This window comes from Thamnophis elegans, chromosome 12, assembly GCF_009769535.1.
Source record: "Thamnophis elegans isolate rThaEle1 chromosome 12, rThaEle1.pri, whole genome shotgun sequence".
NCBI lineage: Eukaryota > Metazoa > Chordata > Lepidosauria > Squamata > Colubridae > Thamnophis > Thamnophis elegans.
Window position 1 is genome coordinate 20,613,696 of NC_045552.1, and position 27,988 is coordinate 20,641,683.

General features: G+C 40.7%; 1 protein-coding gene across 1 annotated transcript; it reads right to left on the reverse strand.

The window, feature by feature from the left end:
• Positions 1 to 40: 40 nt before the first annotated feature.
• Positions 41 to 27,895, reverse strand: RCAN3 (RCAN family member 3). Its single transcript, XM_032228213.1, has 5 exons — positions 27,649 to 27,895; positions 15,834 to 16,080; positions 5,138 to 5,311; positions 3,210 to 3,381; positions 41 to 1,621 (listed from the first exon to the last, which is right to left on the reverse strand). Exons 1-5 carry the CDS (start codon positions 27,873 to 27,875, stop codon positions 1,413 to 1,415), a joined length of 1,029 nt encoding a protein of 342 aa, XP_032084104.1. The 5' UTR covers positions 27,876 to 27,895; the 3' UTR covers positions 41 to 1,412.
• Positions 27,896 to 27,988: the final 93 nt, after the last annotated feature.

A 27,988-nucleotide genomic window follows, 5' to 3' on the forward strand; every position in this document is an offset into this window, starting at 1 on the left:
TGATTATAGAGATAAAGTAGAACCCAACACTTCCTGTATCTGTTTTTCCATTTATTTCAGCCATAAAAAGTATTTACTTTCAGACATGTAGTATTACATAAATAATTGAATAAAAGTGGTATTTTGCAGAAAGACATTGGGAAGAGAAAGGCAGGCATAGAGAACAATTTGCACAACTGGTCTAACCTTATTTCTCAAGTTTCTGTACCTGAACGGTCACCTTCCTCCTGCACAGCAGAATGCAAGTTATCTTGATGTACCTCTTTCCTTACTTCCTCAGATATAATTAAGCTACATGATTTGATGCCCAGGGAGAAAAAGAAAATCAGGCAATAAACAAGCAATTCAACCAGAAGCTCACTGGGAAATGTTGACTTGCATTCTCTATAAGACATCAGGCTGATTCACATATTGCATAAGACATAATTGCAGCTGGTTTCTTTTTGGCTTAGCTTCATCAATAAACCAGGTTACTATGGCTTGTAGAACAAGCCATGGCTAAACATCTTGACACAGCATGTGTGACCTGATCGTAGAAATGATAAATACATACATAATGGAAAACAGTTACAGTGACGGGAAAGTGAAGATCGAGAGGGCTAATCTACTCGCTTGGCCAACCAGAATATTCTGAAAACGGACAATGAAGAACAAGCTGCAGGAGAAGATACTCCTTGCTTTCGAAATACTGTATCTCATGTAGGACATAACCATAGTAGGTAGAAAACTACAGATCAAAAAGATGTGCTCCAAAGGTAATGAATCCATTCTCCACTGTATCCTTATGGGCATTTCAATTTTTTAAGTTTCCTAATTGCAGTGGGCAGAAAAGAAGTATTACAACTCCCAATTTGTTTTTGTCTTACACCAATTCACAAGAATACCTTGACATTCAACACACACAACTATGGCACCTATAAGAAAAGAAAAGAAAAACCCCAGAAACCACAAAAACAAACTTGCTTGAATATTTGATTCTATCACCTCAAAAACAGTTTGAGATTCTCCTACTCATAACAATGTACATTGTACATTACATGTATAATTTGTCACTAGATTACTTAGAACATCAAGTGAATCAGATTCATGGTATACACCAGCACACAAAAATATGCATGAAAGACTCACATACAAAACCATGTGGTAGCCCATATACAAATGGCAGCAGCCAAGTTCCTTCAGCCTTACAAACACCAAGAGGATGGTAACATAGATTACCAGAAATGGCACTCTCCTAGGATTGGCAGCCTAGCGGATTTGCTACATCTTGGAAGTTGACCTTAAAAATTAAAGTGCTCTTCAAAATGTCTTCTTGATGTGAGATGATAGCAAGAGGAGTCCGTTGCTGCTACACAGGATGCAGCAATGCAAATGGGAGTAATCATCCACTGCCATGATTAAATAGCTTCGAATCAGTAGTGCATCCCACCTCCTACTTCTAGCATACATTCAAGAGTTTTTGTTTCACTTATTAAGGTGGGTGGTGGGTCCGGGCGCCGAGTTTGCACTATCTTCTGCTTGGGATTTTTCACTTCCTCTTCCTCTTCAGTTTCACTTTCACACACATGGACCACAACGCTTGGAGTGGATTCGGTTCCAGCATGAAGCTCGTACTTTTCCCCTAGAGAGTATGACAGACATGGGACATGGTAAGCAACTCTTTATACCAGCGTTCCTCAATCCTGACGACTTTAAGATGTATGGACTTTAAGTCCCAGAATTCTCCAGCCCGCTTGCTGTACACTTGCCATGGTAACCATACATCCCCAAGCTGCCTCTAATTCAGGGGTGGGCTGCTCCTGGTTCGGGCAATCCTCTAACGAAGATTCTGCATGCAGCAAGGAGGCTGGCATAGGGGCAACAGTCCCCTTTGAACTCTTATGTCCAACTTTACAAATAGGGTCTGAAATGCAGTACTCTGTGGTGGAACAGCATCTCTTCCAGCCACCAGAGTCTCACAGGTAACTATAGCCACCCTGTCTTGTCTCCTCTGCCTGGGAGCAAGAGTGGTGCCACAATCAAAACCTGGGTGGGCACATCATCTCAAGCTCTTGAATGATCATACTTATTGTACACCGATTGATAATCTCTGGGGCCCTCCAGAGATATTAGACATCAATGCCCCTTTGCCTGTGCTGTGGGATTTCAAACCCAATACAGTTCAAGGGCACCAGGTTGGGGAAGGATAATCAGGGCTTTTCCTCTCTAATACAGGATTAGGATAAATAAATACCCGAGCAACGCTGGGTTATCAGCTAGTAACCATTAAAGGACTTGAAATATCCTTTAAGTCATAATAAAAGAAACCAATTAATCTTCATTTTATGTGTGTGAGCTCCATGAATTGGCCAATCTGTAACATAATTTGTTAGCCTAGGTGGACCTTGGCCTCTTCCAGCTTCAGAGCTCTTTAAGTTAAAAGCAGTTTTTCATGATAAGCATAGCAAATAGTCCAGCAAATGTCAAATATGACATCTTAGTAGTATAGTCTTTATTGTCATTGTACAAAATAAATACAATAAAATTGGTTGGTTACCATTGAAACATAATGTTATCAGGGAGCGTTTTGAAATATTATATTGGGGGCTTTGGGCTCAATTATATGGCAACTGTTCTGTGAGACCCTATAAAAGTTGTATCTGTACACCTATATTTTGTTGAAAATGTCCAGACCAAACATAATTTCTAATGTTGGATTTTCCCCCTTACCAGAGGGAGCCCCCTTGTGGAGTATTGCGAAGCCATTACCATGGGAACTCCACTGCGCTGTACAGTAGAAGTCATTTTACGTCAGTACAGTAGAAGCCATTTTAAGGCACAACAGACTATATCTTAACAGAACATCCCCTCTCCCGAGGTATATTAGGGGTGTCTTACCCCCACAGTATTTGTTTCCAGAAAGCAAGTGCGTTCCCGAGTTATGCTGGAACACACACAAGTGCGTTCCCGAGTTATGCTGGAACGAACACACACACCCATACACACACACACACATGTATGTATGTATGTATATAACATCCATCAAAGTTCATATTCATTAATAGCCTACAAAGAAGCCTGAGTCTTCTACAAACATGCCCATTTCCCTTCTCAAACTATCTAAAATGGGTCATCCTCATCTTTGACAGAGGTGAATTCCTCAGGACTATACTCTTGAATAGAGACAGGTGCATCAGTACAGAACATGGGAAAAAATAAAACATTCCTACCAGGCCCCAATTTTGAAACAGCGCAAAGCAAGTCATAGTTTATCATAGGAGTAGCATCTTCACTCGGTTTCCATCCTACGGGTGGGGATGCAGGAGGAGAGATCAGGAACTGTTTGACAGGCTTGGGGGGCAAAAGGTAAGACTTGTCTCCCACTTCACTGGGCACCTGAACCTGAAAGAACAAAGGTTGTCAGAACAGTAAGGCACAAAATATTTCAGATTTTTTTTTTTTACAAAGTCTCTCTAGTGCTGCTTTCTCCTTTAATATTTCCACTAAAAATGTTGGGAGTTGTATAATATATTACATCTAGAGGATGCAAAATTGGGAAAGCTGTAAAGATTATTTGGGGTTACATTTCACCGGTTGGACAAGACACTGGATTCTAAGTGCACAGTTAATTTTCTTCTAGCCATTTGAGTTAAACAATTACCAGGGTAGTTAGTAAATAACATATTGCTTGAGCCAAATTAAGGATATATTTAAGTAACCATCCATTAAGTAGCCACTTATTCAGTATTCTAGCAAGAAAGTTCATTCCTATTTTATTTTACAGCTGTGCAAGCTGCTAAAGACTCCCTGCTGAATCAGTGCTAAGATTTTTATCTCCTGCCATGGATGAAGTAGAATTTTTGGTCACCTTCCAATATTTTTAATAGCCTATATAGCCATGTGGACAGGCCTACAGTTTTATGGCAAATGTTGCTGAATTCTGAGCAGATGAGAAGGGTTTGAAAAGAAGGTGGGAAGATTCAGTGTAGGATTCCATACACTGCAGAATTTCTTGCCTATTTGTAGGACTACCACAGTGGAAATAAAGAAGAGAGAAATCCTGCGTAACTGATGCAGGGCACAGAAATCATCATTATCATTTTTTAATGACCCCATAATCCCTTGCGGGGTAGACTCTGGACAACTGAATGGAGCTGAGTGTTTACTGGCTGGATGCCCTTCCTGTCACCAATGCAGAATTTTGTTCAGCAGATATATTCCCATTGAGGGCACAGAAATAATATCCTGTAAAAAAATAATCTTTTTTTTTGCCAAGCCCAGAATACTGTGCGTGGCCTTGTGTGTGTGTGCTTGTAGTATCAAGCTGAGACTTCCTGATTTTCTGACCATTCAGATATAGCACATCACAGCACATCTGCAAAAACATAATGGTCCACATGCAGATGACTTCCCAATAGACAGGATTTTCTCTAGCGACTTTGTTCATCAGCTGTCCTGACGAGTTATTCATGAAGGATGCATTTACAGTATTTTTCGGAGTATAAGACGTATCAGAGTATAAGACACACCAAGATTTCGAAGAGGCAAATAAAAAGAAACATTTTTGCACTCTGCAGACCTCCCCAAAACAGCCCATTTTTGTCAAAAAAAAAAGGGGGGGGGTATGCATAGCCTTTAGGAGGCTTATAGAGTGCTCCTGAGGACTGGGGGGCAAAAATGAGCAAAAAACAGCCTGTTTTTCTCTCATTTTTGCCTTCCCCAGCCCTTAGGAGCATTCTGGAAGCCTCCTAAAGGCTATGCACGGCCATTTTTGCGAAGTGTGGTGGGGTTTCGGGAGGCCAAAAATGCTGTATTCAATGTATAAGACGCACCCAGATTTTCACTCTCTTTTTTGAGGGAAAAGGGTACGTCTTATACTCTGAAAAATACGGTAACTTCTCCAAGCCTGTTTTTGTGGTGAAAGGACTACAGGTACCCTATGAAAGCAGCTTCTTTTGCCTCAGGAGCATCACAAGGTAGGCAGGGTTTGCCAGTAAGGATTTCAAATGGACATTTAAAAGGCAAGATAATTATGCTAACTAACTAACATAAAAACTGTTGTACTAGTAGACGATATGGAGCAGAGATGAGGAGGGTCCCTGGGAACTATTTCTGTTTTTAATAGAAAGCTGGGGAGTCAATTAAGAAACATGTATACCTGGGCAAAATATAGCTTCAATTTCTTCCCATTGAAATCTCTCTCGTGGATTTCTATCCGTGCTCTGGCTGCCGCTTCTGGATTGCTAAAGTTTATCCTTACTCTTCGGAAGCTTTTAAATAACTGGAACGTAACATGAGCATCGTAGATTGTGAAAAGTGCTTCAAATCTTTCCTAAGGATAGGAGAAAAAAATACATAACAAAGGTATCTCAAAGCTTACTTCAATACACAAACTTACCTAGAATGTTGCTTAGTTGGTTTTTCTTTTTACTTTTTATTGCAATATCTACAGGAAAAACACAGGCTCATGTAATTAGGTTTTCTTGCATTTAAATAACCTGTATTCAAAAGAGCATATAATGCTATGTTCATACTGCCATCTAGTGGTTGCTATTATCATTATTATTGTTTCTAGAGTAAAATATATACAGTAATTGAATAATGTCATCAAGTCGAAATTGACTCCTAGCAAACACACAGATAGACCTTCTCCAGGATGATCAGTCTCGACCTGACCCTTCAGACCAACCAATAATGCACCCACTATAATCTGCAAGAAGTATGATGAGCATCCATCAGATTTTCATTAAACAACTAACTGTTATGGCAATTCACACTTTGAAAGCCTTTTAATTCACTATGAATTTAACATGGTTGCAGATGAATCATGCATATAGAGAAATTTTATCTGAGAATGCTTTACAGCAGGGGTGCCAAACTCAAGACCCTTGGATCCATGGCCTGCAGGGTGCTTAGATCTGGCCTGTGGGCCTGGCCTGCAAACAGCGAAAGTGGTGCTCTATCAGCAAAAACAGAGCTCCTGGGCTCCGCTTTCACTGGCAGAGAGCTGCAGGAGGCCATTGTGGCCAAAACAAGAGTCTTGATGAGTGATGTCAAACTGGCCACGCCCCCTGGCCAAACCCCCCCCCCAAAGTCAAACACAACCCTGATGCGTCCCTCAATGAAATCGAGTTTGACACCCCTGCTTTACAGTGTTGTCACAATCATAGGAATCCCATGAAATAAAACATTGGAGTCGAGATATTATAGATTTTAAATGTAATCCAGTGACATTAGCACAACAGGCATTTGAACCCAAGTTTCAGATTTGCAAAACTAAGAGTTACTTGGACCAGGCTGAATCTGTAACATGAAAAATGCCCTTTTTGTTTGCTTCAAGGCAAGTAGTTGGCTGCTCTCACAGATGACTGGTTTGTACAAGGCATTAAGCTCATTTAATTTTCATATCTGTACATATTGCACTTAAGTTGGATATTCCACGAAGCCCATGATTTTCACACCATGTGCCAAGGTGCCTCGGGCTACCACAATTAACTCACAGGAGCAATGGAAAATAACACAGACTTCTAATGGATACTGCACAAACTTCCAGGAGTGTCATGAAAAAATTACTGAGACACTAAGGGCAGGACGAACCAAGAAAGTTTGAGGACTTCCGCATTAAAAATGATGAATTTCAGCATATAACAGCGGAGTTCACATAACTTGCCTATGGTTGCAATCTTGCCTTTCCAAGATTAGTGAAACCTTTCAATGACTACCTTGGTATAAAAATTGCTTCTCATCATCACAGTTTCTCTCTTCCAGCATTCCAAATTTAGAATTGATGATCCTTCACAGGCAGATAAGAATCACGGTGTAAGCAGAATTTAGTAAGAATTCCTCAGCGTTTATTATTTCTCTAAGTCAGAAAAAAAGAAACGGCCTTCATCCTATTACCTTCCAGATACAGTACCATATGCTGCTTCATCCAGATAATGAGTATTAATGTTGTTTTCCCAACAAACAGCCACACTGCATGCATTTTAGACTGATCCCTGAGTAGTAAGGGCAATCAGAATTGTACTGTATTTCCAATGTTGACCTGCTAAGCTGAGCATTTTGGCAACCCTAAAAGCAAGATCATATTGGCCATGAGAAAAATAAATGTAATACAGTATGTGCATGAAGGCGACTCCTTTCTTAAACCAAGGAAGATTTACTGAAGAATTAAAAAAGGCATGTTCTCCATGTCCAATATAGCTGTACATCTTACTGACTAATGGAAGGTTTTTTATTTATACAGATTTTTTTATTTCCAAAAATGAGGGATTAACAATTATTTTCTTTCTTTCCTGTTTTCTGAAACAATAAATTAATCAGTGAACCTTAGTGCTAGCTTCCTCTCTCAGCCTACATCTATCCTATAGTCTGGGATATCCTAGTTTCCCATTCAGGTACTAACCAGGTTTGATCCTGCTTGGCTTTTTCTCCCCTTGAAAAGTCAAGGACAGCTTAGTGCTGCTACCTGCTACCATTAAATATGGTCAATATTTGCATAAAGGTAAAGGTTCCCCTTGTACATATGTGCTTGTTGTTCCCAACTCTAGGGGGAGGTGCTCATCTCCATTTCAAAGCCGAAGAACCAGTGCTGTCCGAGGACGTCTCCGTGCTCATGTGGCCGGCATGACTAAAGGCCGAAGGTGCATGGAACGTTGTTATCTTCCCACCAAAGGTGGTCCCTATTTTTCTACTTGCATTTTTACATGCTTTCGAACTGCTAGGTTGGCAGAAGCTGGGACAAGTAATGGGAGCTTACTCTGTTTTGCGGCCCTAGGGATTTGAACCGCCAAATTTTCTGATCAAAAAGCTGGGGGTCTTAGACACTGAGCCACCACGTCCTCCTTAATATTTGCATATCTACCATTCTTTCTTTACTAACATGCTGGAGGCATCCCTAAAATAATGGCATTGTGGTCATTTTCATACATATATGGTTACAGGCAATCCCAAAAATCTTGTTAATTCTCTGTCTAATGTTTCCTATATCCAATGTACAAACTTAGTTGAACAGAACAGTGGCAGAACTCACCAGAACCCAGACTGATGAGCTCTATCAAGTCAACTGCCTGTCCTCTGCATAAGCCAAGTCTGCTAACCTACCATGTATTGGGGTTCCTTTTCATTATCATGTAATTTTGAGAGTTAGGAAAGTACAGAGTAGTCTGGCTGTCAGCAGTGGACAATCCTGAATAAGATTCGCACCTCATATTGCGTTTGTCAGGACACTTTGTATAAATGGGGCATAGTATCCTCCCCTCAGGATGACTACAGGGTCTTATATCAAACTGAAGATCACATCGTGATTGGCTATAAGCTGAGGACATATACCGGCCCAGTATCTGATTTTTTTAAAAAATATAAACAATGTTGTGCTTCAGTGGTTAGCTGGCTTAGATGTTGGTATTTGAACATAGATCTTTTTAACACTTATATTTTATTGTGTTTTGTCTAATCTAGGTGAAATGTTAATACATGTTGCTAGTCTGTGTATGATATATCATATGCTAAATAAATACTGTATTTTTCAAAATATAAGACACACCTTTTCCCCCCAAAAAGAGGGTAAAAATCTGGGTGCATCTTATACACTGAATACAGCATTTCTGGCCTACCAAAATCCCGCCCCCTTTGCAAAAATGGACGTGCAGAAGGTTTATAAAAGCACTCCGGTGCATCTTATAGTCCGAAAAATACGGTAAATAAACTAGTTTGCCTTGTTAACCATGCAGCACAATCTACATTTAGAATTTCCCAGTCAGCAGAACTGGAATGCTGGGAGTTGAAGTCCACACATCTTGAAGTTGCTCAGGATGAGAAAAACTGGTCTAAATTCTTAACATTTCCATTTCATGAATCACCAGCATTGAACACATCTGCCTGACTCATTGTTACTAGAGGTTTATTTTTTCACACATAGGGCTAAATATGAAGTTTCTAGAAAAAGGGGGGGTAGGGGGTAGGGGGTAGGAGTATCTGGTATAATCATTCTTCCATTAGTGGCAAGAGATGGAAATGGCTGTATTAATGCCCTTTTAGGTGACTATTGGAGCATGTTTAACCCCATACTAACATCACAAATGCAGGTCACATAGATCTCTGGAAATCTCTCTGCCCACAGAGCTTCACGAGAAAGAGGACCTGTTTTTCGATTACAGAAATGATGCAGCGAGAAAACATTAAATTTGTAATGTTTATAGTTGATCAACTCCTATAACTCATTTTACAGCCATTACAATATTACCTATTACTGAACAGAAATACTGGACTATCCCACTTCTGCAGAAAAGAAGCCTTTTAAAGCCGAGGTCTGCTTCACTCACGCAGACCCCAGCCCACTCCACGGACAGAACAAATACAAGCCAGCCTGTTACATTTCATGATTTCCCAGCCAGTCAACCAGCCGCCGCCTGGCATGTTATTACATCAGCTATTACATAATTCCCCTCTTCCATCTAAAAGCTGTTAAGCCAACTGCTTTAAAAAGTGTACATATATCTGATTTATGGCCACATGTTATCAGTCTTTTTCCCAGAGCGCTGGGCGGACTCTTGGGCTTTTTCCCCGCTCTCCCCCTCGTCTATTCTGGAGGTCAGCAAGCTAAACAGCCACCTATTATTACATGTGTCCTTGGCAGAATCACTGAGGCAAAGAAATTCTCATTTATGGATGCCCAGGGCGATGTGCAGCCAAAAATAAATGCCACCTTCTTTCTCCATTCACCCTCTTCCCTTTTGGCCCTAGTGCAAGAGGGCTCTCCCCGCCCTACTGCCAAGGTCAGGGGAGTGGGCCTATGAATTAAAAGAAGGAAGGAGCCCTTGCAAAAAAAAAAAAAAAAGGAAGTTCTCTAGCACTGCATCATCTCTAGCTAGGTATGCTTGACCAAGACGACCTTGTGCACCCTGTTTTTTGGAACACCGGAGGGAGTATCCTGCAGAGGTAGCCAAGTGAATAAATCAGAATTACGGGGAGAACAAAAGGGTTGCAGGGAACCAGATCAGCATAATCAAAGCAGGTTAATTTTCGCCATGAAACATTCCCATGATTGGTTGTTGCCTCTTTGCTCCATGCAATGAACGAGGAAAAAAATAACTGTACGAGTGTCGAAAGAGAAATGTGCTACACAGGATACAAAATCAAAATCGGTATTCTTATGATGGGGGAGGGGGCATCATTCCAGGTATGTATAAATAATATTAGAGTAAGGTAGAAACCTTAAACATGGCTATTTCATTTTTAAAAACCAAGTTAGCAGAAAGCACCAGTCAGACAAGATATTTTTTTTAATGTATCTTTTCCTCAAACTTAGAAATAAAGCAGATCAGAGGCCACTGATCCCAGAATAATTTGATAGGATGTAGGCAAGGCTGGTTTCAGATGGTGGAAGATCAAATCAGATCAAATTCTATTTCTGTCATTGACTATGTACAAAAAGCAAAAAGATGAACACATGCAACAAGACAATGTATCACATAAGGAAACATCAAATGCTACCATCAATGACCACTATTTGAGAAGTGCAATGCTGTATGTTTTCAAGAGAAACCTGGCATCTCTCAAGGATATTTCGTAACTTCGAACAGATATATGCTAATTATCATAAAATGCATTAGACAGAGATATTTTGTTACAGAAGGAAAGGCTAGATTCCACTTCATCAGATGATGAAAGAATACTTTTAGTAGCTGGCTCCCTTCCTACCCTCAGAGTGTGATTATTGCACAGTCCAACTTTTATTATCGGTCTGGGGGACTTTGGGCCAGCCCCTCTCTCTCTGAACCCAAACCACCTCACAGGGTTATTGTGGGGGAAACAGGAGGTGGGAGCATTTTGCACACTGGCCTGAGTTGAACAAATAAAGGCAGAATATAGGTAGTCCTCAACTTGTAACAGTTCATTTAATGACCATTCAAAGTTACAACGGCACTGAAAAAAGTTTGAAATATGCTTGACATATTTATGACTGTTCCAATGCCCCAGGGTCATCTGATCAACTTTTGAGACTTTCTTATAAGCAAAGTCAATGGGGGAAGCTAGATTCACTTAATTGTGTTACTAATTTAACAACTGCAGTGGTTCACTTAACAACAGTGGCAAGAAAGGTCGTAAAACGGGATAACATTCACTTAACAAATGTACATGCATTTAATAAATATACATACATACATACATACATATATTATATACATTACATATACAGTACCTACATACACACACACATAAACTTCCAGTATTTGGATTTTTATTCTGCTCAGTCTAAAGAGGCTCTGAGTGGGTTATTACACAAGCTTTTCAAATTCATCTCCTCTATCCCAATTCCATATTTTTATCCCATCTCAGGAACAGAGAGTGTTGTCCTGGATCCTAACCCAGTGCAAGGAAACAGACTGCTGTGTCAAAAGCACTTGGCCTCTATCCCACTCCATTGCCAGGCTCTTGGGTCCCACATGTTAAAGCAGCCTTCTCTACTTGGGTTGGGATTGCCGGCCAGCCAGTAATTCTGGAAACCACACCCCAGCCCACTGGGCAATCTCTGGATGGAAACAGGTGTTCTAAAAACACAGAACATGTCTTTACATCGGAATCCTTCCCTAATAATGTTATCCCTTCTGCTGCTTCTGGGTAAAACCTCCCCCATATCAAGCCACTCCTTTTATTCTTTCACTCTGGATCTAGTTTCCATTCCTCACCCCCCCCACTCCCTTCTGTTCAATCGTGTCCAATTCTTTTTTAAAAAAATATATTTTTATTATTTGCATATAAGTATATCGAACACAGTGTGACTGTCCTGGTGTTTCATCCGCCATAGAAACCAAAGTGAAAAACAAATAACATACATACTACGACAATCATGTCCAATTCTTGAAGAGTGCCTGGACAAGTCTCTGTGGTTTTCTTGGCAAGGTTTTTCGGGTTTTCCATTGTCTCCTTCCTAGGGCTAAGGGAAAGTGACTGGCCCAAGGTTCACCCAGCTGGCTTTGTGCCTAATGCAGGACTAGATATCTCGGCCTCCCAGTTTCTATTCTGATGCCTTTATATCAAACTGGCCTAGTCCATTCCTTTCCAGAGGGAAATATCTAATAGAACTATCTTTGCTATTCTGTTTCCAACACTGTATTTAATGTAGTTCCTAAAAGGGCCAGATTCATTTCCTACACCATTGCCTATCTCAGGGGTTCCCAACCTTATTTTGGCCATGCCCCACGTAAAAGGCCATTAACTTGGTTTAAACGAGGTCCAAATTTCCCCCATTATAAACCAAATTTCCCATGTTGGGAACCGCTGGCCTAGCTCTTCTATAAATATCTAAGAAATAACCTGCATTTTATTCAATGAATCCACTTCTAGGTAAACATGCACAGAACTACATTCTGAGAGCAATCCGCTCCATAGTCCAGTATTTATCTGCCTGTCTTTCTTTCTGATGTAAAAAAAGCCCCAAATGGCCATAACTATTTAGTAAAGTTATAGCATGATCAAACAATGTAACTACAATCTCTGGCCCAGCAGGCTGGCTCAGGAATTCTGGGAGTTGAAGTCTACAAGTCATAATAAGGCCACGATTCCCCACCCTGATTTAAAGTATAGTCCTTGGATCTGTGAAAGCTAAATGAGTTTAAGAGTAAAGTCCACTATCTAGTGAGGATTCAACCAGTTCTTTCTGGATCCAGTCCAACTTTCCAACTAGTGAATATGACTATTCCCTATTCAGTTAATAATGCCTATCCTAAGCAACAGCCTTTAAAGCAATCTATATTGCAATGAATCATATTTTTAAAAGACTTTAAATAAGATGTTGGAAAAGTTTATTCCGCTTTCTAAATTTCTTTCATGAATATAAATGAGCACACAGAGCTCCTTTAAAACTGTATTTCACACCGCACTTGAAAAAAGGAAGAAAAAAACATGTTTTGTCACCAAAGTATAATAGACAATTAAGTCCCAGTTTCTTCAGAAACAAATTCAGCCTCAACTAGAGCTGTCATGGAAACATGCCTGCCTACGCGTGATTAACCTTGCTTTATGACTGTCAGGACAATGAAAAGTAATAAGTGTGTTCCATTTGGCGGTTCAGTCTCTCTCTGTTTCAACAAAAACTTAAATAGTTTAGAGAAAAGTATACGGAGATAGGGAAAAAAACCCTGCCTCGCGATATTTAAATTTCTTAAATTTTGAGAATTATGATATGCTTTGGTTCTATGAAAGAGGGAGATTTGTTAATAAATAATATGTTTCTTTGAAAAACTGAATTCCAAATGAAAAGTTTTGATGCTAAGCATGGCCTCAAGGCAGCTTTCATCCAATAACTGAATCAGGCTTTGAAGTATGATATGGAAGTTAATCTATCTGGATTCTAAGACATACAAGAAATTCCTGCAAGAGAGGCCAGTTTACAGCATCCATCCCGTACATAGGAAAATAGCTGTAGGGTGCTGGATCAGATTTGTGTGTGTCGTAGGTGGAAGGAAGATTGGGCAAATGTGCCTTAACTGGGAGAAGGGAAAGAGCCAAGGTGCGCAGTGGTTAGAGTGCAGCACTGCAAGCTACTTCAGTTGACTGCTAGCTGCAGTTTGGCAGTTCAAATCTCACCAGCTCAAGGTTGGCTCAGCCTTGCATCCTTCCGAGGTCAATAAAATGAGAACCCAGATTGTTGGGGGCAATAGGCTGACTCTGTAAACCACCTAGAGAGGGCTATAAAAGCACTATGAAGCGGTATATAAGTCTAAGTACTATTGTGATAAGAGTGATGGCAGAGGGAAGTAGGGGTGGGGACATGGGGCCACAGCTTCAAATCAGTTGACTGTCCAGCCCTTGGCTTCCATCCAGTTCTACTGTATCCTCACTGGCCCTGGGCTCCAGCTGCTGACCATGAATGCCAGGTTGGGATGCAACAAAGCTGCCTTCATTCATGATCTTACTATGGATGGATGCTGACCTGGCTTGTTTGACCGATGCCTGGTTTGGTCTGGGGCCGGGGGGGGGGGGATCCCCTCCGAGAATTGTACCCAACCAGGTTTTGCACCAGTTGAGACCCCAAGAAGGGAGGAGGGTGTTTTTTTTTTAATCTGAGAGCAGGCGGCAGGTGTGCCCAGGAAGATAGTTGCACAACTTCCTCTAGTGTACCAGTTGTGCTCTTTCCTGGACTGGGAAGCCCTTCAGGCAGTCACTGGAGTCCCAGTGCAATGGTATGTTGGAATGACCTTGGGAGACAGCAGTCTGGGGAGTGCTGTAATAAAAAGCTGGCAAAAGTAATGGCAACATGGCAAATGTCTCAGAAGGGACCCACCCTAGTTTCTTGAGCTGCAAAGGTGACAAGGGAGGAATGTACTTTCAGACTTGCAAGATTCTGTTGAAATAACATTACAATAAAGTATATTTATTTCATCTGGGCATGTTCCCTGAATGGACTACCTCACAAGGCTAACACCTCCTCACTTCACATCTCAACTTCTGCATGCAATTCAAGGTGCTGGTTATAACCTATAAAGCCCAACAATAGTTATTGGAGGGACCACTTACTCCATGCTCAGCCCAGCCACTTCAATCTGACAAATTTAGCATGTTCCATGTGCCTTCCTCCTAATTAACAATAATGTCATCAATAGGGACCTAAGAAGAGTGCCCTTTTTGTCATGGCATCTGCCCTCTAGAATGATATCCCACTTGATATCTGTCTGGCTACCAGCCTACTGGCATTCCAAAAAGTCTTAAAAGACCTGGCAAACCTCACAAGACCTTGGGTTATGAGGTTGAAGCCCCTGCTGGATTGGGTAGTGTTACCAGTTCTGCCATTGGGGTTTTTTTGTCGGTTGTTGTTTTATTCTCTTATAATTATTGTATTCTGTTTTTATGTTGTTGTTTCATTTTATGGGACCAGGTGGAATCAGGTGGTGTTTCAATTGAATAAACTAAACTACTAGAAAAGTGTCTACTGAGTGCCCTAATTTTTTAAAAAAATCACAATTAGGAGCTTCCCAATTTGCTTGGAACTGAAAATAATGAATTAGGTTCTCATCGTGCGAAGTCATGGTTCCCTTCATCATGATCAATTGTATACCTGATTGGTTCACTTATAACTTCTGTGGGAATGCAAAACCGTTTAAAAAGAAGAAATGGGAATGACTAGCCTCCTACTGCCATTAAAGTAAAACAAAATTGAAAAAGGCCAAAAATCTTCAATCCTTCCCTTTCTGGGTGATGTTATCATAAGCCTCCAGTGGTCCATCAGCTGGGAAGAGAGCAAGTTGAAATTTCTGATCCAGAAAAATTTGCCTGTGGCCATCCTTAAATTTCACCCATTTTACCATGCCAGCACCAAACCACACAATGACTACACAACATTTGTGAATCTTTGTAAAATGAACTGTTTTTGTTTACATACAACTGATTACATTGAGCTATACGCTCTGTACTCGGTGGCAGTGATTTCAAAGAGGAATCGGTTTTTATTAGGTATCTCTAAAATATCAAGAAGTGAACCTGGATTTTTGCTTACAAAGCAGATACTCCACAAAGAACTGAAAGTTTACAACACTTGTTTAAAATATATCTGAGGATGCATGCAGTAATCTACTTCTAAGTAGAGTTACAACTCAATACTGGATCCCAAAGCAATATTCTAGACTGCGGTTAGGAGCAGAAATCAGAATTTTTGGTTTTTTTATATGCTATCTAATTATATAATTCACCCATTTGTATAATAAAATAACTAGTATTAATCTTTTACCCTATGGTAAAAGAAGCATACATTGTTTGAATAAAGCCCCATATTTGATTTTCAATAAATTTTACATTAATTTTAATAAACTGGAACTACATTTGCCAACAGCACTATTGTTCTTAAAACTCTTTACCTTTTGCTCTTGAACTTCGAATACTGCTTCATGAACACTGCAAGCAAAGAGTGAGGTAGGAAGATCACTTAAATCCATCATCTCTTCCAAGTCTTCTTCGTTTTCTCCAAAAATCATTTCTTCCTCTTCTTCTAGGTCACTGCTATAAAGGTCTGACTGACTATCACTCCAGGCCTTCATTGTATCATTAATCACTGTCCATTCAAAGCTTCTTTCTGCCTCTGTATTCTGCGCTTGTAGGAAGAGTCTTTCAAATGAGCCAAGAGAGAAGGGGAGAGAGAGAACAAAAACAGTAAGGGAGATATTTTTCTATCATTTCTTATTTTTGGCTGTTTTTAATGGTTTAGTCATTATGTGCAGAAATAAAGTCTGATCTTAGAGTAGTAACCCTGGCTCTTTTTACAATTCGTTGACTCCTAGTGTAGGAAGGAGTCACTGCTTATTCAGATATGAATAATAAGCTTGATGCAATTGTAGGGAGTTAGCACCCACCCGGCTCCTAGAAAAAAGGAATATTTTAGGAAATATTAAAAGGGCAGAATATTTCCCCTAAAAGGGAGGCAGAAACTCAAACCCCCCTCCACTTTGGTAATGGGCCATTAAGGCCTGGGGCAGTCTATTCTACATAACAAAGATCTACCTCCTTCAGGCAGAGCCATAGTAAGAATGGCCCAAAGCCTTTTCATTACATCATCACCCAGCAAGGCTCAAACTTGGGACTCAAAACACAACCTACAAAGTTACTCCGGCATGGCCCCATGGGAGTCTGATAACCAATCGGAATACAAGCTCAAATTTAAAAGCCCAGAGAGGGCATAAAACCCAGGCTCTCTTCCCTTTTTTGCCCAGGACCTCAAACCATGTGATCCTGTCTTCCATTAAAACCATCTTTCCCAACAGCCACCATTGTTTCCAGTGTCTTTCTCTTCACTTGGAACTGGACCCAGATGGACATTTCTTCCAACAAAATACTCAGTGTTTTATCGTGAGACAGGCCTAAATAAGACTCCCATGCACTGGGCTGCATCCAAAGACTTAAAACACATTTCCTGTTCCCCAAAAAATCCATTCTGGAAACAGACAAACCACCTCTGGAAGTGCACGTTCTGAAAGAGTAAATTAAGCCTTCCAGGGAACACATGAAGGTTCTAGGAACAGATTGTACAATCTGATCTCAGTGCATCCAAGAAACAGTAGATCAGTAGATCACCCCCTTTTCCATGGGGAGGAGAAGGACAACTCATTAGAGCTCATCCTGTGCTCTAGGGGCAGAAATATCTGCTACTTTTCTGATGATGGGAGGGATGGGGGGCGTCAAGGAGTAAATGTGGATCAGATTAAAGAATATCTCTGATCCACCAAACAAAGCTCTTCTGAGTTTCCAACTTTCCTTCAGGAAGAAATGACAATTAAGACAGCACGTATGACACAGAGGGGGGGGAAATATTAGGAATTCTTTTCTCCCCTAACTTTTTGCTTTGCTAGCAGGAATCTGACATATATCATAGATTCTCCCCAATGTCACATGACTCAGTCAATTACATCCAACCAATGTATTTCAAATTTATTTTTGTTTTGTCTCCAAAATAATTTTAGAGATGAGCAACTAAATTTTCCAGGAAATGACACATGCTCATTTACAAGAAACTGATACTGGACAAAGGAAGACGTCTCCTCTCTTTCTTTCCCATACATACAAGATTATTACCACCAGCTAGCTTCTGGAAAGGATCTAGAAGCTTCTTGCTTTTTTCTTTTCTTTTTAAAGTATTGTTTCTTATTTGTTTATATGCTTTGCATGATGCTTTTGGAAATTATCTTGAAAAACTGCATCTAAAAATTATAATAAATCCAAATGGGATTTGCAGAAGATCCTGATGACACCTAATAGGTCCTGAATTCAGAAGCAAACAGACTTTAATACAGTTAAACTTTAATACAGTTTTATCAATTTTACCAACTTTAAGATATGTAGACCGCAAGTCCCATAATTCTTCAGCCAGCCTAGAAGACGAAGTCCACATGTCTTAAAGTTGCCAATGTTGAGAAACATTGCTCTAACCTGTTGACTTTCTATATGGAATCAGCCTTTGTCTAAGACAGGACATGACATGCAATCTGCTGGAATCCAGAAACCCTAAGACATTCCAAGATTAGATGGAGGCCTGTGTAGTCAGGTTGATGTTGTAGCATCAGAAATAGGTACTACATCATGATAGGCAAATTGGCAAGCATCCTGTCATTCTTTTATTTCTATTTTTTTTTCTTATTTTATTTTTCTTTATCTTTATTTTATCTTTTTTTTCTTTTCTTTTTTTTATATTAAATGTTTTATTCATTTTCATTTTCAATTTTGTACATTCACTTATATACTGGATATTTGCAATAATAATAATATAATAGTAAGAAAAAAAAAAAACCCCAACCTAAACACAACTCATAAACCCAACCTATCGCTTTCATACACCCCTTCTTCTCCCCCTCCAACTTTCCTTTCTCCCTCCAACGATCACCCCTCCTACTTCCCTTTCCCCTCCTATCTTCCTTTCTCGCCTTCCTCACCCTCCTTCCCCTCTCATCCTCCTTACATTCCCCTCTTCCTCCCTCCTTACTTCTCCTTCTTCCTTTCCTCTACTTCTCACTATGGTGCATTTCTCTATTCCTTACGCCAAAAAGAAAAAAGAAAGGAAAAAAGCAATAAGAAAAAAAAAGAGAAAAATAAAAAGAAAAGATAAGGAACAACAGTATACAAGTGTATTCTTCTTATTCTATATATTGAAACTATATCTCCACCCACCCACCCACCCCCAATGAACCCCCCTCCCTAACCCCCTCCGACTTCCCAGGTCACACACCCGGCACAGTTCAGTACCATTCACCTTCAAAATATCTTATTAACAATAATAATGAAAATAAAATAAAAAGAACACTCCGAAAAAGAAAAAAAAGAAAAACAAAAAAGTAAATAAAAAAAAAAATTTGAAAAATCTTTTGCATTATGCTCAGCCTCCCATCATTCTTAAAATTTAAACAGTGTGAATCATTCCATTTATATTTTGTCCTCGTCCCTTACTTCTTTGATATTTACCCCCATCTTCCTGTAGACTCTCCAGATAGCCTTTCTTAACCTTATATTCAAATATTAGTTTATACAAAAATCAATTTATCTTCATACTTTCGCTACTCATCTTCCTATCCTTCGTTTCACGTCTCCATTCCTCCCAAGCCCAAATTGCATAAGATTAGGATCTCGCTCTTCACTTTAAAATCCTGAGCTTTTTATGTTATACTTCAAACATGTAAATTCGTAAAATGTGTGCCCAAAATCCATACCAGTTCGTTCAATCCCAAGATCCCTTCATCAATATCCCGCTCCACCTTCCTTTCTGCCCCACTCTTCCCAACTCCATTCATCCCAAACCGCAATTCAAATAAATCTTAGTCCCCGCTTTCCTCACAGAAAACACTTCATGCGCAGTTTGGATTGAAATTCAAATAAGTCTTGTAAAAGTCCCGTATAATATCTGTCTAGAATAAGCAATGCTTCTTTCCATTCCTCATCAGTACACAGCTTTACCATTTCATACCAAACAGAAATCCTAAAGTTTTAATCAGTCCAAAAGCTTAGAAAGTATTTTAAAGACGTCGCTGGGTCTATATTCTTTACTCTTCTGCCCTTCCGGAAAGAAAAGGCAACCCTCTGCCTTATAACCACGTGTCCCGCTGCTTTGAAAATATAACTGAATCCTCAGTTTCCGCTCTTCTGCCTCTCCAGTAGGGGGAGAACAACTCCCTCCTTCTTGTAACCAAGTGACTTGCTGCTTGTCTTTCCTTCACCTTGTCCTTCCGCGTTTCCGAGTGAGTCAAGAAGCCCCGCCTTCAGAGTTTTATAATAAAAGTCCCGAGCTTCCGAAACAGAATTAATACGAAATCTTTGATTTTCAAATGTAACTGTGATTCCAACTGGAGCTTCCCATTTATACTTTATTTGACGATTTCTAAGTTCTTGGGTTAAAAAAGTATAGCCTCTCCTTGCTTGCAGCATCTGAAGCGGGATATCTTTAAAGACGAACAAATCGTGGCCATCGATTCGGAGCCTGCTATTATAAAACTTTTGTGAGATCGCATTTCTGGATTCTCTTGTGAAAAAATATATAATTATGTCTCTTGGAAGCTGTCGTTGCTCTGCTACATGCGAATTTTGGCGATAGATTTTTCGAATATTCCAATCAAAATTAAGTCCCGGACCTCCCACCACTTGGCTGAAAGCTTCTACAAAAGTCTGTTTCAAATTTTCTCCTTTCTTTTCAGGCAGTCCTCTGACTCTTATTGCAAACGCCTTTCTGTTATAATTTATCATTGTAAGTTGTGTTTGATTATTAATAATCTCTTGTTGTAAAGCTTGAATATTAGAAGTCAAATTAAAATTAGCCCCCTCCAAAGTTTCCAATTTCGTCTCCATTTCTTCAATATAATCTGTTAAAGTAGACGTGACTTCAAACATATTCGCATTTATCTGGGCAATTTTGGTCTGTATTTTATCGCATAAATCCAACACAAATTCTTTAATTTCTTTTCTAAAGTCATTAATTATTTGAAAGAGAAGCTCCTGTGTCAAAGAATCTCCAGTAGATGGCGTAGGAGACAAAGGCAGCGATTTGGTAACAAGTTCTTTAAGCACGAGGGGGGAGGATTTTTTTGCCTGTTTAGACCTGGGAGACATTATAGATAAAATCTGAGAATAGACAGATAAACAGTGTCTTCAGCTGGTCAGTTCTCAATAAATTATTTGTAGATTTTGCTCATTAATGAGTAGCGGTCTCCGGGGAAATAAAGCCAGTTAATTACGTCATCAATCACCAACACAGTAAAAACGCCATTTTGTATCCCAATTGCGCAGAGAAGTTCAAAGGAAGAACAAGGCTGGTGTTTAGATAGTTAAAAAAAAAAACACATCACAGAAGTGAGACCCGCTCGTATTATCTTAAAAACAATTTATCATTGTCCTGAGTGTGGGAGTCGGCTGTCTAGGGCTGCAAAAAGGCAGCTGCGAAGAACTGGCTGGAGATAAGAGCTCAGTTACGCTGGATCTATTCTCTGTTCGCAGCCCCAAAAAAAAGGAAAAGGGCTGTGAACTACGAATAAATCCTAACACCTGAGCTTCTGCCTGTCCCTTTCTGCCAGAAAGGGATGATATCTATTGATCTTAATTAGATATACAGACCAGAACTCTAAGAGGGGCTCCGTTGAGCTCCTCGGCGACAGGCTCCTCCAGCATCCTGTCATTCTTGACTATGAGACAAAAGCAAATAGAACCATGGCCTGAAAATTTATAGATCACCAAATATAATAAGCTACAGAATACTTTTTTAACAGGACCCAGTATCTGATATTTAAACATTAAATTCCTTTGCAATCTGAATGTTAATAAAAGCTTAATAAAAGGTGCATAATGGATACCAGTTAAATAGCTTTCAGAAACAGTCAACTTGATTTTCACACAATCCATTGCTCTTAAAATACCATATTTTCTATTTACTACTCAGATGTTCACTAATGATTTAATTATCAGAAATTAACCAGTTCTATGAACTTTTTATTTTAAAGCCCCTCAGATATCGTGTTTCCCCAAAAATAAGACTTATATTCTTTTGACCCCTGAAATAAGCACTTGGCCTTATTTTCGGGGAGGTCTTATTATTTTTGAGGTGCAGGAGGCGACGAGTGTGGTCACCTCATGGCTGCTGGTGTGTTGCAATATTTTCAGGGGCTTAGTTATTATTTTCAGGGGAGGGCTTATTTTCAGGGGAGGTCTTATTTTAGTGCATGCGCTCAAAAGCCCGATTGGGCTATTATCAGGGGAGGTCTTATTTTCAAGGAAACAGGGTATGACACCTGTGCCACTGTGCATAAAAATTAATAACAAGCACTGTGGTTCACTATGTGCTTGAAGAGCATTTAAAGACAAGGGTTGGCTGGCCCAACAGAGTGGATACAATTTACTTAAGTGCCTGTCTACTACATGTACCAGACGGAAAGGAGAACAGACCTGGCAAAGGGTTCCTCTCCGTCCCTCTGCCTGCCCATTGGAATGCATGGTCTCCATAATGATGGCATTTGATTTGTGCTCGGGAAGGAAGGTTACAACCTGTTCATTTTTAGTTCCAGAATATTAATATTGGCCTACCATGCTTTTCACATGCCCTTCAAGGAAAGTCACAACTGGATAACAATAGAAGTTTAGTTATATTACTTTAAAGAACGGGTGTAAAACTCCATCGCATCACGTGACATATCGTGATGTCTTTTGCCTCTGCGGGGCCAGGGTGGGCGTGGCCTGTGATGCATCTGGCCCGTGGGCCACCAGTTTGACAGGCCTGCTTAAAAGACATATTTAAAAATAGCCTCAAAAAGAAATACTACATTAAAACCAATAACATTAGAGCCGAGGTGGCACAGTGCTTAGAGTGCAGTACTGTAGGCTACTTCAGCTGACTGCTAGCTGCAGTTCAGCAGTTCGAATCTCACCAGGCTCAAGGTGGACTCAGCCTTCCATCCTTCCGAGGTGGGTAAAATGAGGGCCCAGATTGTTGGGGAAAATATGCTGACTCTGTAAGCTGCTTAGAGAGGGCTGTAAAATCACTATGAAGCGGTACATAAATCTAAGTGCTATTGCTATTGCGATTACATAACAATTTAGGAGAAAAGTAAAAAAAAACACAATAAAAGTTAAAATTGCTACAGATGGAACACCTAGGTAGGGTAACAAAACTTTAGAAGTAAACAAAAGATGAAAATGTGTAAGTTCAAGAAAGGTCCTGCTTGTTAAACAAGACATTTACATCAGACTTAATAAGACACAAACTGTAACTGAGCAAGGAGGGCATTCAGCAATCAAAGTATCTGTATTGAGACAGTTCATTTCTGCACAATGTCTCAAGTATCACATTTGAGGGACTTTTAATAAATACAATTTATTATAGGCATCTTTGCTAATTTCCAATATTCAATCCATTATGCAATCATAAACAACAATCATTTATTAAATTTATATGTGGCCCAACTCCCAGTGACTTTGTGCAATTTATGAATTGTTAAATATATTTAAAAACAAGGAGGCAAAAAAAAGATGGCAGAAATGAAACTGGATGGGAGCAAAGGAAAAAAAGGGTTTGCAAACAGCCTCATCAAAGGGTGAGCTAGTTCTTCAGGGCCCCTGAAACGCTAATAGGATGGAGGCTCTTTGAATGTGGGGAGGGGCCCTCATTCCAGAGAGATGGCATAAGGCAGAAACCAAACATGTTGAGTTTTAAAACATCAGAGCAACCTCTGAATTTGGCGTGGATCAAATTCAGGGTGCTGCTTGCTCAGAACAGACATACGTAATATGTTCCCAACAGGCTGTTCCTTTTAGCAAACTAACCAGATGACGGTGCTACTACCCATATTTCAGATTCTGGGCCAGCCTCTAACAGTTTCATTGGAGGACAATCACAGCATAATCTGAGTTGCAGGTTATCAGGGCCTGGAGCATGACTGATACCTGGTAAACCAGGTCAGTCTGAGATGGAGGCTCCTGGAGTGCTTCTACTGACAGCAAAGGATCTGGAGGAATTGCCAAATGATGACCTTGGGTGTTGCCTAGATGCCAAAATTAGGAAAGCAGGTGGGTGGAAGGAGAAAAACATATATATACAAAGAAATATTCAGCAATGTTAAAAATGAAGTTAAAAATCTTCAGAGAACATTGGGGCAGTCTGTATTTCTGAAGAAAGAATGAAAAGTAACTTGCAGCTATGATCACATTGCGAATTTGATGACTCACAATTCCAAAATATTTCAACTTATAATACCCCAGCATTAAGGTTTTCCGAGTGTTCAGTAGCCATAGGAGAAAGATTCTATAGTCAAAGTAATTACTGCAAATTAGGCTATTCCTCTTTACACAGAGATGCCTGAGAAGCCCAGTTGTTAACTGAGTGTTTTAATGTGAATTTCTATATTATAACTCCCTAAAAGTGCATTACATTTTCTCTGAGTGGGAAGGACATTTAAAAAGAGAAGAACATAGAGAACTGAATTAATTTGGTAAACAGATTAAGGCCTTGATTAAAGAGCCATATTTCAACAATCTCCCTTAACAAAAAGGGGAATGCAAAGTGATTTTTCTACTATAAAGATCGTTAACAGAAATAAAATGTTGATTTACCAAGAAATCTACAATGCAAACAAAACATAGTGAATTAGTAGATGAAAAGTGCTGTGTTCAGTCCAGAATGCTGGATTCTTGCTTTGAGGAATTACCCAACTGAGATGACATAAGCCAGCTCCAATAGCTTCTGTTTCAGTTTTTGCATTTGCAAAGAGATTAACATATACCAACAACTGCAAGAGAACCAGAAAGCTTAATAGAATTTAAATTCACTCATGACTGGTCTATTTTAATAAATGAATAAAATGACTAATATATTTGATCAGAAGATAGGGATTTTATAAATTTATAGATTCCTTGTGTTGAGCAGGTCCCTCAATGGAAAAATTAAGTTAATGTTTTTACCTACTAGAATTATCAATCAGTCATGTAAAACTATTAACTATGCATATTTTTTCATATTAAAAACCCTACTTTTCCCCTAGTATCCTTTTCCAGCAAACATATACCAGTAGCACTGTTACCGTTAATGTAGACTACCGATCATCATGGATTCCAAAGAAAACTATGTTATACGTATATTCTTGTATTCTCCTGAGATTTTGTTTTTCAGTGTTATGCAACAGAAGAAACAAGAAGCTAATAAAAAAATCTGCTAGAATCAATCTGCTATGCTAGGAAAAGTTGCTGAAAGTAACAGAAGAAACTTATGTTTTAGCAAAACAAACCTTGTCAAAGTAGAGTTTATCGGTTTCAACCCCTAGGTGGTAGCATCTAGCTAAAGTTGCTTATTGTCCAAAACTTAAGCAGTGGTGGGCCTGGTAGCCTTTGGATGATAGACCAACAAGAGATTCCAGAGTTCAAGGTTAGATGGGAAGTTGGAAAAAAAAAAATCTCCGAAAAATAGAATTGAGCTCAACTTGAAGAATTCTAAATTAGAAAGGCACATGCAGAGGAATCAATTGCCTAGCACATTCTTCAATATGGCTGAGGATAGATCTCAATTTGTGGGTTGAAAATTGACTCTGAACATCCTTGATTCTGTGGCAAACTCTGACTCTGTGATATGGTTGGGCACATGATTGTGACTACTACTGTAATCCAATAGAATTATCCAATATTCATGAATCTGAGAAACTAGTAAAGGGATGAAACTGAACAATGTAAAATATAATTTCTATGCTAATAAACAGAAGTTTATCAAAGCCTTAAACTCAGGGACATGTGACTGTACAGAGTTTGATATAAAAGGTAAACTATTTACCTTCTCAAGCCTCAAAATTTGAGGATTAAAGCATTTTAAAAATCACCATCTGTGTGACGTACTTGCTTGTGCCGTCAGCCCTCCACACTCATGAATAAGGAAATTATACATTCTGACTAAGGCAGGGCAAGCACTTAATTTTTTCCTAATAGAAGGACTGTTTATTTTCCCTAGTGCACTGTTTCCTCCTTCACCAAAGCTGCTTCGAAAGAGAATACTAAAGTGTTATTCTGTCAGATGCCCACTACACAGTGGATAAGTCTCACTCTTCCCACATGGCAGGAAAGAAAAACAAATCAACCACTTTATGGTAAGTAAGGTCAGTGGATCATCCGAACATTTCCCTCCAGAAAGTAGGGGCTTCAGATTGCTCATTCACATTGTATGAAATCAGTTTCCTGTTTTAATTAAATCAGGCCAATCAATAGATGGGGTAAAAAGTGAAGAATTAAGTCCAACAATTATTATAAAAAGAAGAAAGCTATAAAAATAAATTGGCAATAAACTTGTATCCGTGTGGCAGTGGAAGCATCAAAAATAAAGGAAAATCTCCTTCAAATGATAAACAGCCCCTCACCCCTAAAAAGACTAGTTGTGTCTGAAAAGCAGAAGGACATAAACAAGCAATGTAGACTAGAAACTGGAGATAGCAAATATAATAAAGAATTAATGTAGTTCTCATATAGCAACTTTTTGCAGATATGGATATCTTTCCTAAGGGGAAAAAGGAACCTGGCAACCCATCCTCACATTTTCCACCTTCACAGATCTGCAAAAGAAAGGAAAGCCGAAGTAAAGCATCAGAAACACGGGCTGGTTTCGCTTAATGACCCTTCACTTAAGAACTGAGTAAATCATCACAATAAATGGTTGCTAAATAGGAACTACCTGTTGTAGCTAGAGCCAGCAACACTTGGCTTTAGGAGCGGAGAGCATGGAAAAGTAAGACATGCCAAGCAGAACAAGAGGAAACAGACATTACACACAAAAAAAGAATGAGAAAGAGGAGCAACCCCATACCGACCCCCAAATACTGAAAGAGCAAAAGGAAAGAGAGAGATGAACAAGAACCCCTAAGAGTAAAGGTAAAGGTTCCCCTCGCACATATGTGCTAGTTGTTCCCAACTCAAGGGGGAGGTCCTCATCGTTTCAAAGCCGAAGAGCCAGCGTTGTCCGAAGACATCTCCGTGGTCATGTGGCCAGCATGACTAAACGCCGAAGGCACACAGAACGCTTTTCCCTTCCCACCAAAAGTGGTCCCTATTTTTCTACTTGCATTTTTACATGCTTTCAAACTGCTAGGTTGGCAGAAGTTGGGACAAGAAACAGGAGCTCACTCCGTTACGCGCCACTAGGGATTCAAACCGCTGAGCTTTCTGATCCACAAGCTCAGCATCTTAGCCGCTGAGCCACCGCGTCCTGGAGCAACCCCACCCCACCACCTCCAAATACTGAAAGAGCAAGGGGGGTGGGGGGGTGGGGAAAGAGATGAACAAGAGCCCCTAGAAGTAAGAGATTTCCTCATTATGGGACAGTAGAAGGGCTCAACCTCCTGGTCATATTGGAGAGGGGTTGGTGACTCACAAAAGAGCAGCTCTCTCTCTCCCCACCCCCCACCCGTTCAGCTTTTACCGAAGAAATAAACCCTGGGGTTGAAAAGAGACATTCCCTGGGTTAGCGTCCTATGCAATTCCAAGAGCTAAACTGAAAACTGAAGAAAGGGGAACACAGAGCCTAAGGTTTGGTTGGGGCAGGAATTCAAGTGAGTCCCAGAGTCACCCCCAGGAGCCCCTCTTCCATCCTTGGGCCTTCAGGAAGAAGCCCCAGAGCAGGGCTTTTCTTAACAATTAACAGAGTTGGAAGGTAGCTTGGAGGTCATCTAGTCCAACCCCCTGCTCACTTCTGCGTGAACAGGGGGTTGGACTAGATGACCTCCAAGGTCCCTTCCAACTCTGTTACTGTTGATAAAAACCAGGTGAGGAGGAGGTATACTACTCCTGCCCATGGAGGCTCCCTCGCAACGGGGACTGATGCGCTAGGAAGACAGGACTGGAAAGGCGGCTGGAGTTGTCCTAAAAGACCCCCGTTGGGCTAGCTAGTCGTTCTCCACAGTTTCGGCCCACCTCGCGGGATTGTTGTGGGGACGATGACAAGAGGAGGAGAGACACCCCCCCCCCGCGCCCAAACCTGCAGCGGGAAGGCGGGAGAGGAAAGCAGCCGGTCCTCAGGGAGGGAGGGAGGGAGAGAGAGAAGCCGGCCGCCGCCCCTCCCCCCCCCAGCCAAGGGGAGGGGGGGGAAGGAGAAGCCCGGGAGGCGCCACGGGCCGCCCAGGAACGGCGGGGGTCGCGAAGGGCAAAGCTGGCGGGGTCACCGGGCTGCCTCCCTCCCTCCTCGCTCACCTTCGCGGAGCGGCGGCGGCGGCGGCCACCTTCTCCCGGCCAAGTCGTGGCAGCGCGAGCGCCTCAAGAACTGCCTCAGCTTTCTCCGCCTCTGCGGCCGCCCGGCCGACTCGTCTGCCTGCCTTTCCCTCCTTCCCTGCGGGGCTGACGGAGGACTCGGCGCGCGCGCCCGAGGCAGCCCATCCGCGCCCGCGCGCGCAGGCGCGTTCGCCTCCCTCGTCCCCCATGGCAACCGCCGACGCCCCTCTCCCTCTTTTGGTCGCGAGCCGGCTATAATGGGTATCTAACCCGGAAGTGCCTCTCTCGAGCGCAGAAGGAATGAGCGGGGGGGCGGGGCGGG

What these genes read in the sequence shown, in the direction of transcription:
- RCAN3 (XM_032228213.1), bottom strand. Translation starts at nt 27,875, where the DNA reads ATGGGGGACGAGGGAGGCGAACGCGCCTGCGCGCGCGGGCGCGGATGG. An exon ending in GCCGCCGCCGCTCCGCGAAG is followed by an intron (nt 16,081 to 27,648) that starts GTGAGCGAGGAG and finishes CTCATTTGAAAG; the next exon opens with ACTCTTCCTACAAGCGCAGA. An exon ending in TGAAGCTATATTTTGCCCAG is followed by an intron (nt 3,382 to 5,137) that starts GTATACATGTTT and finishes TTGTTCTTTCAG; the next exon opens with GTTCAGGTGCCCAGTGAAGT.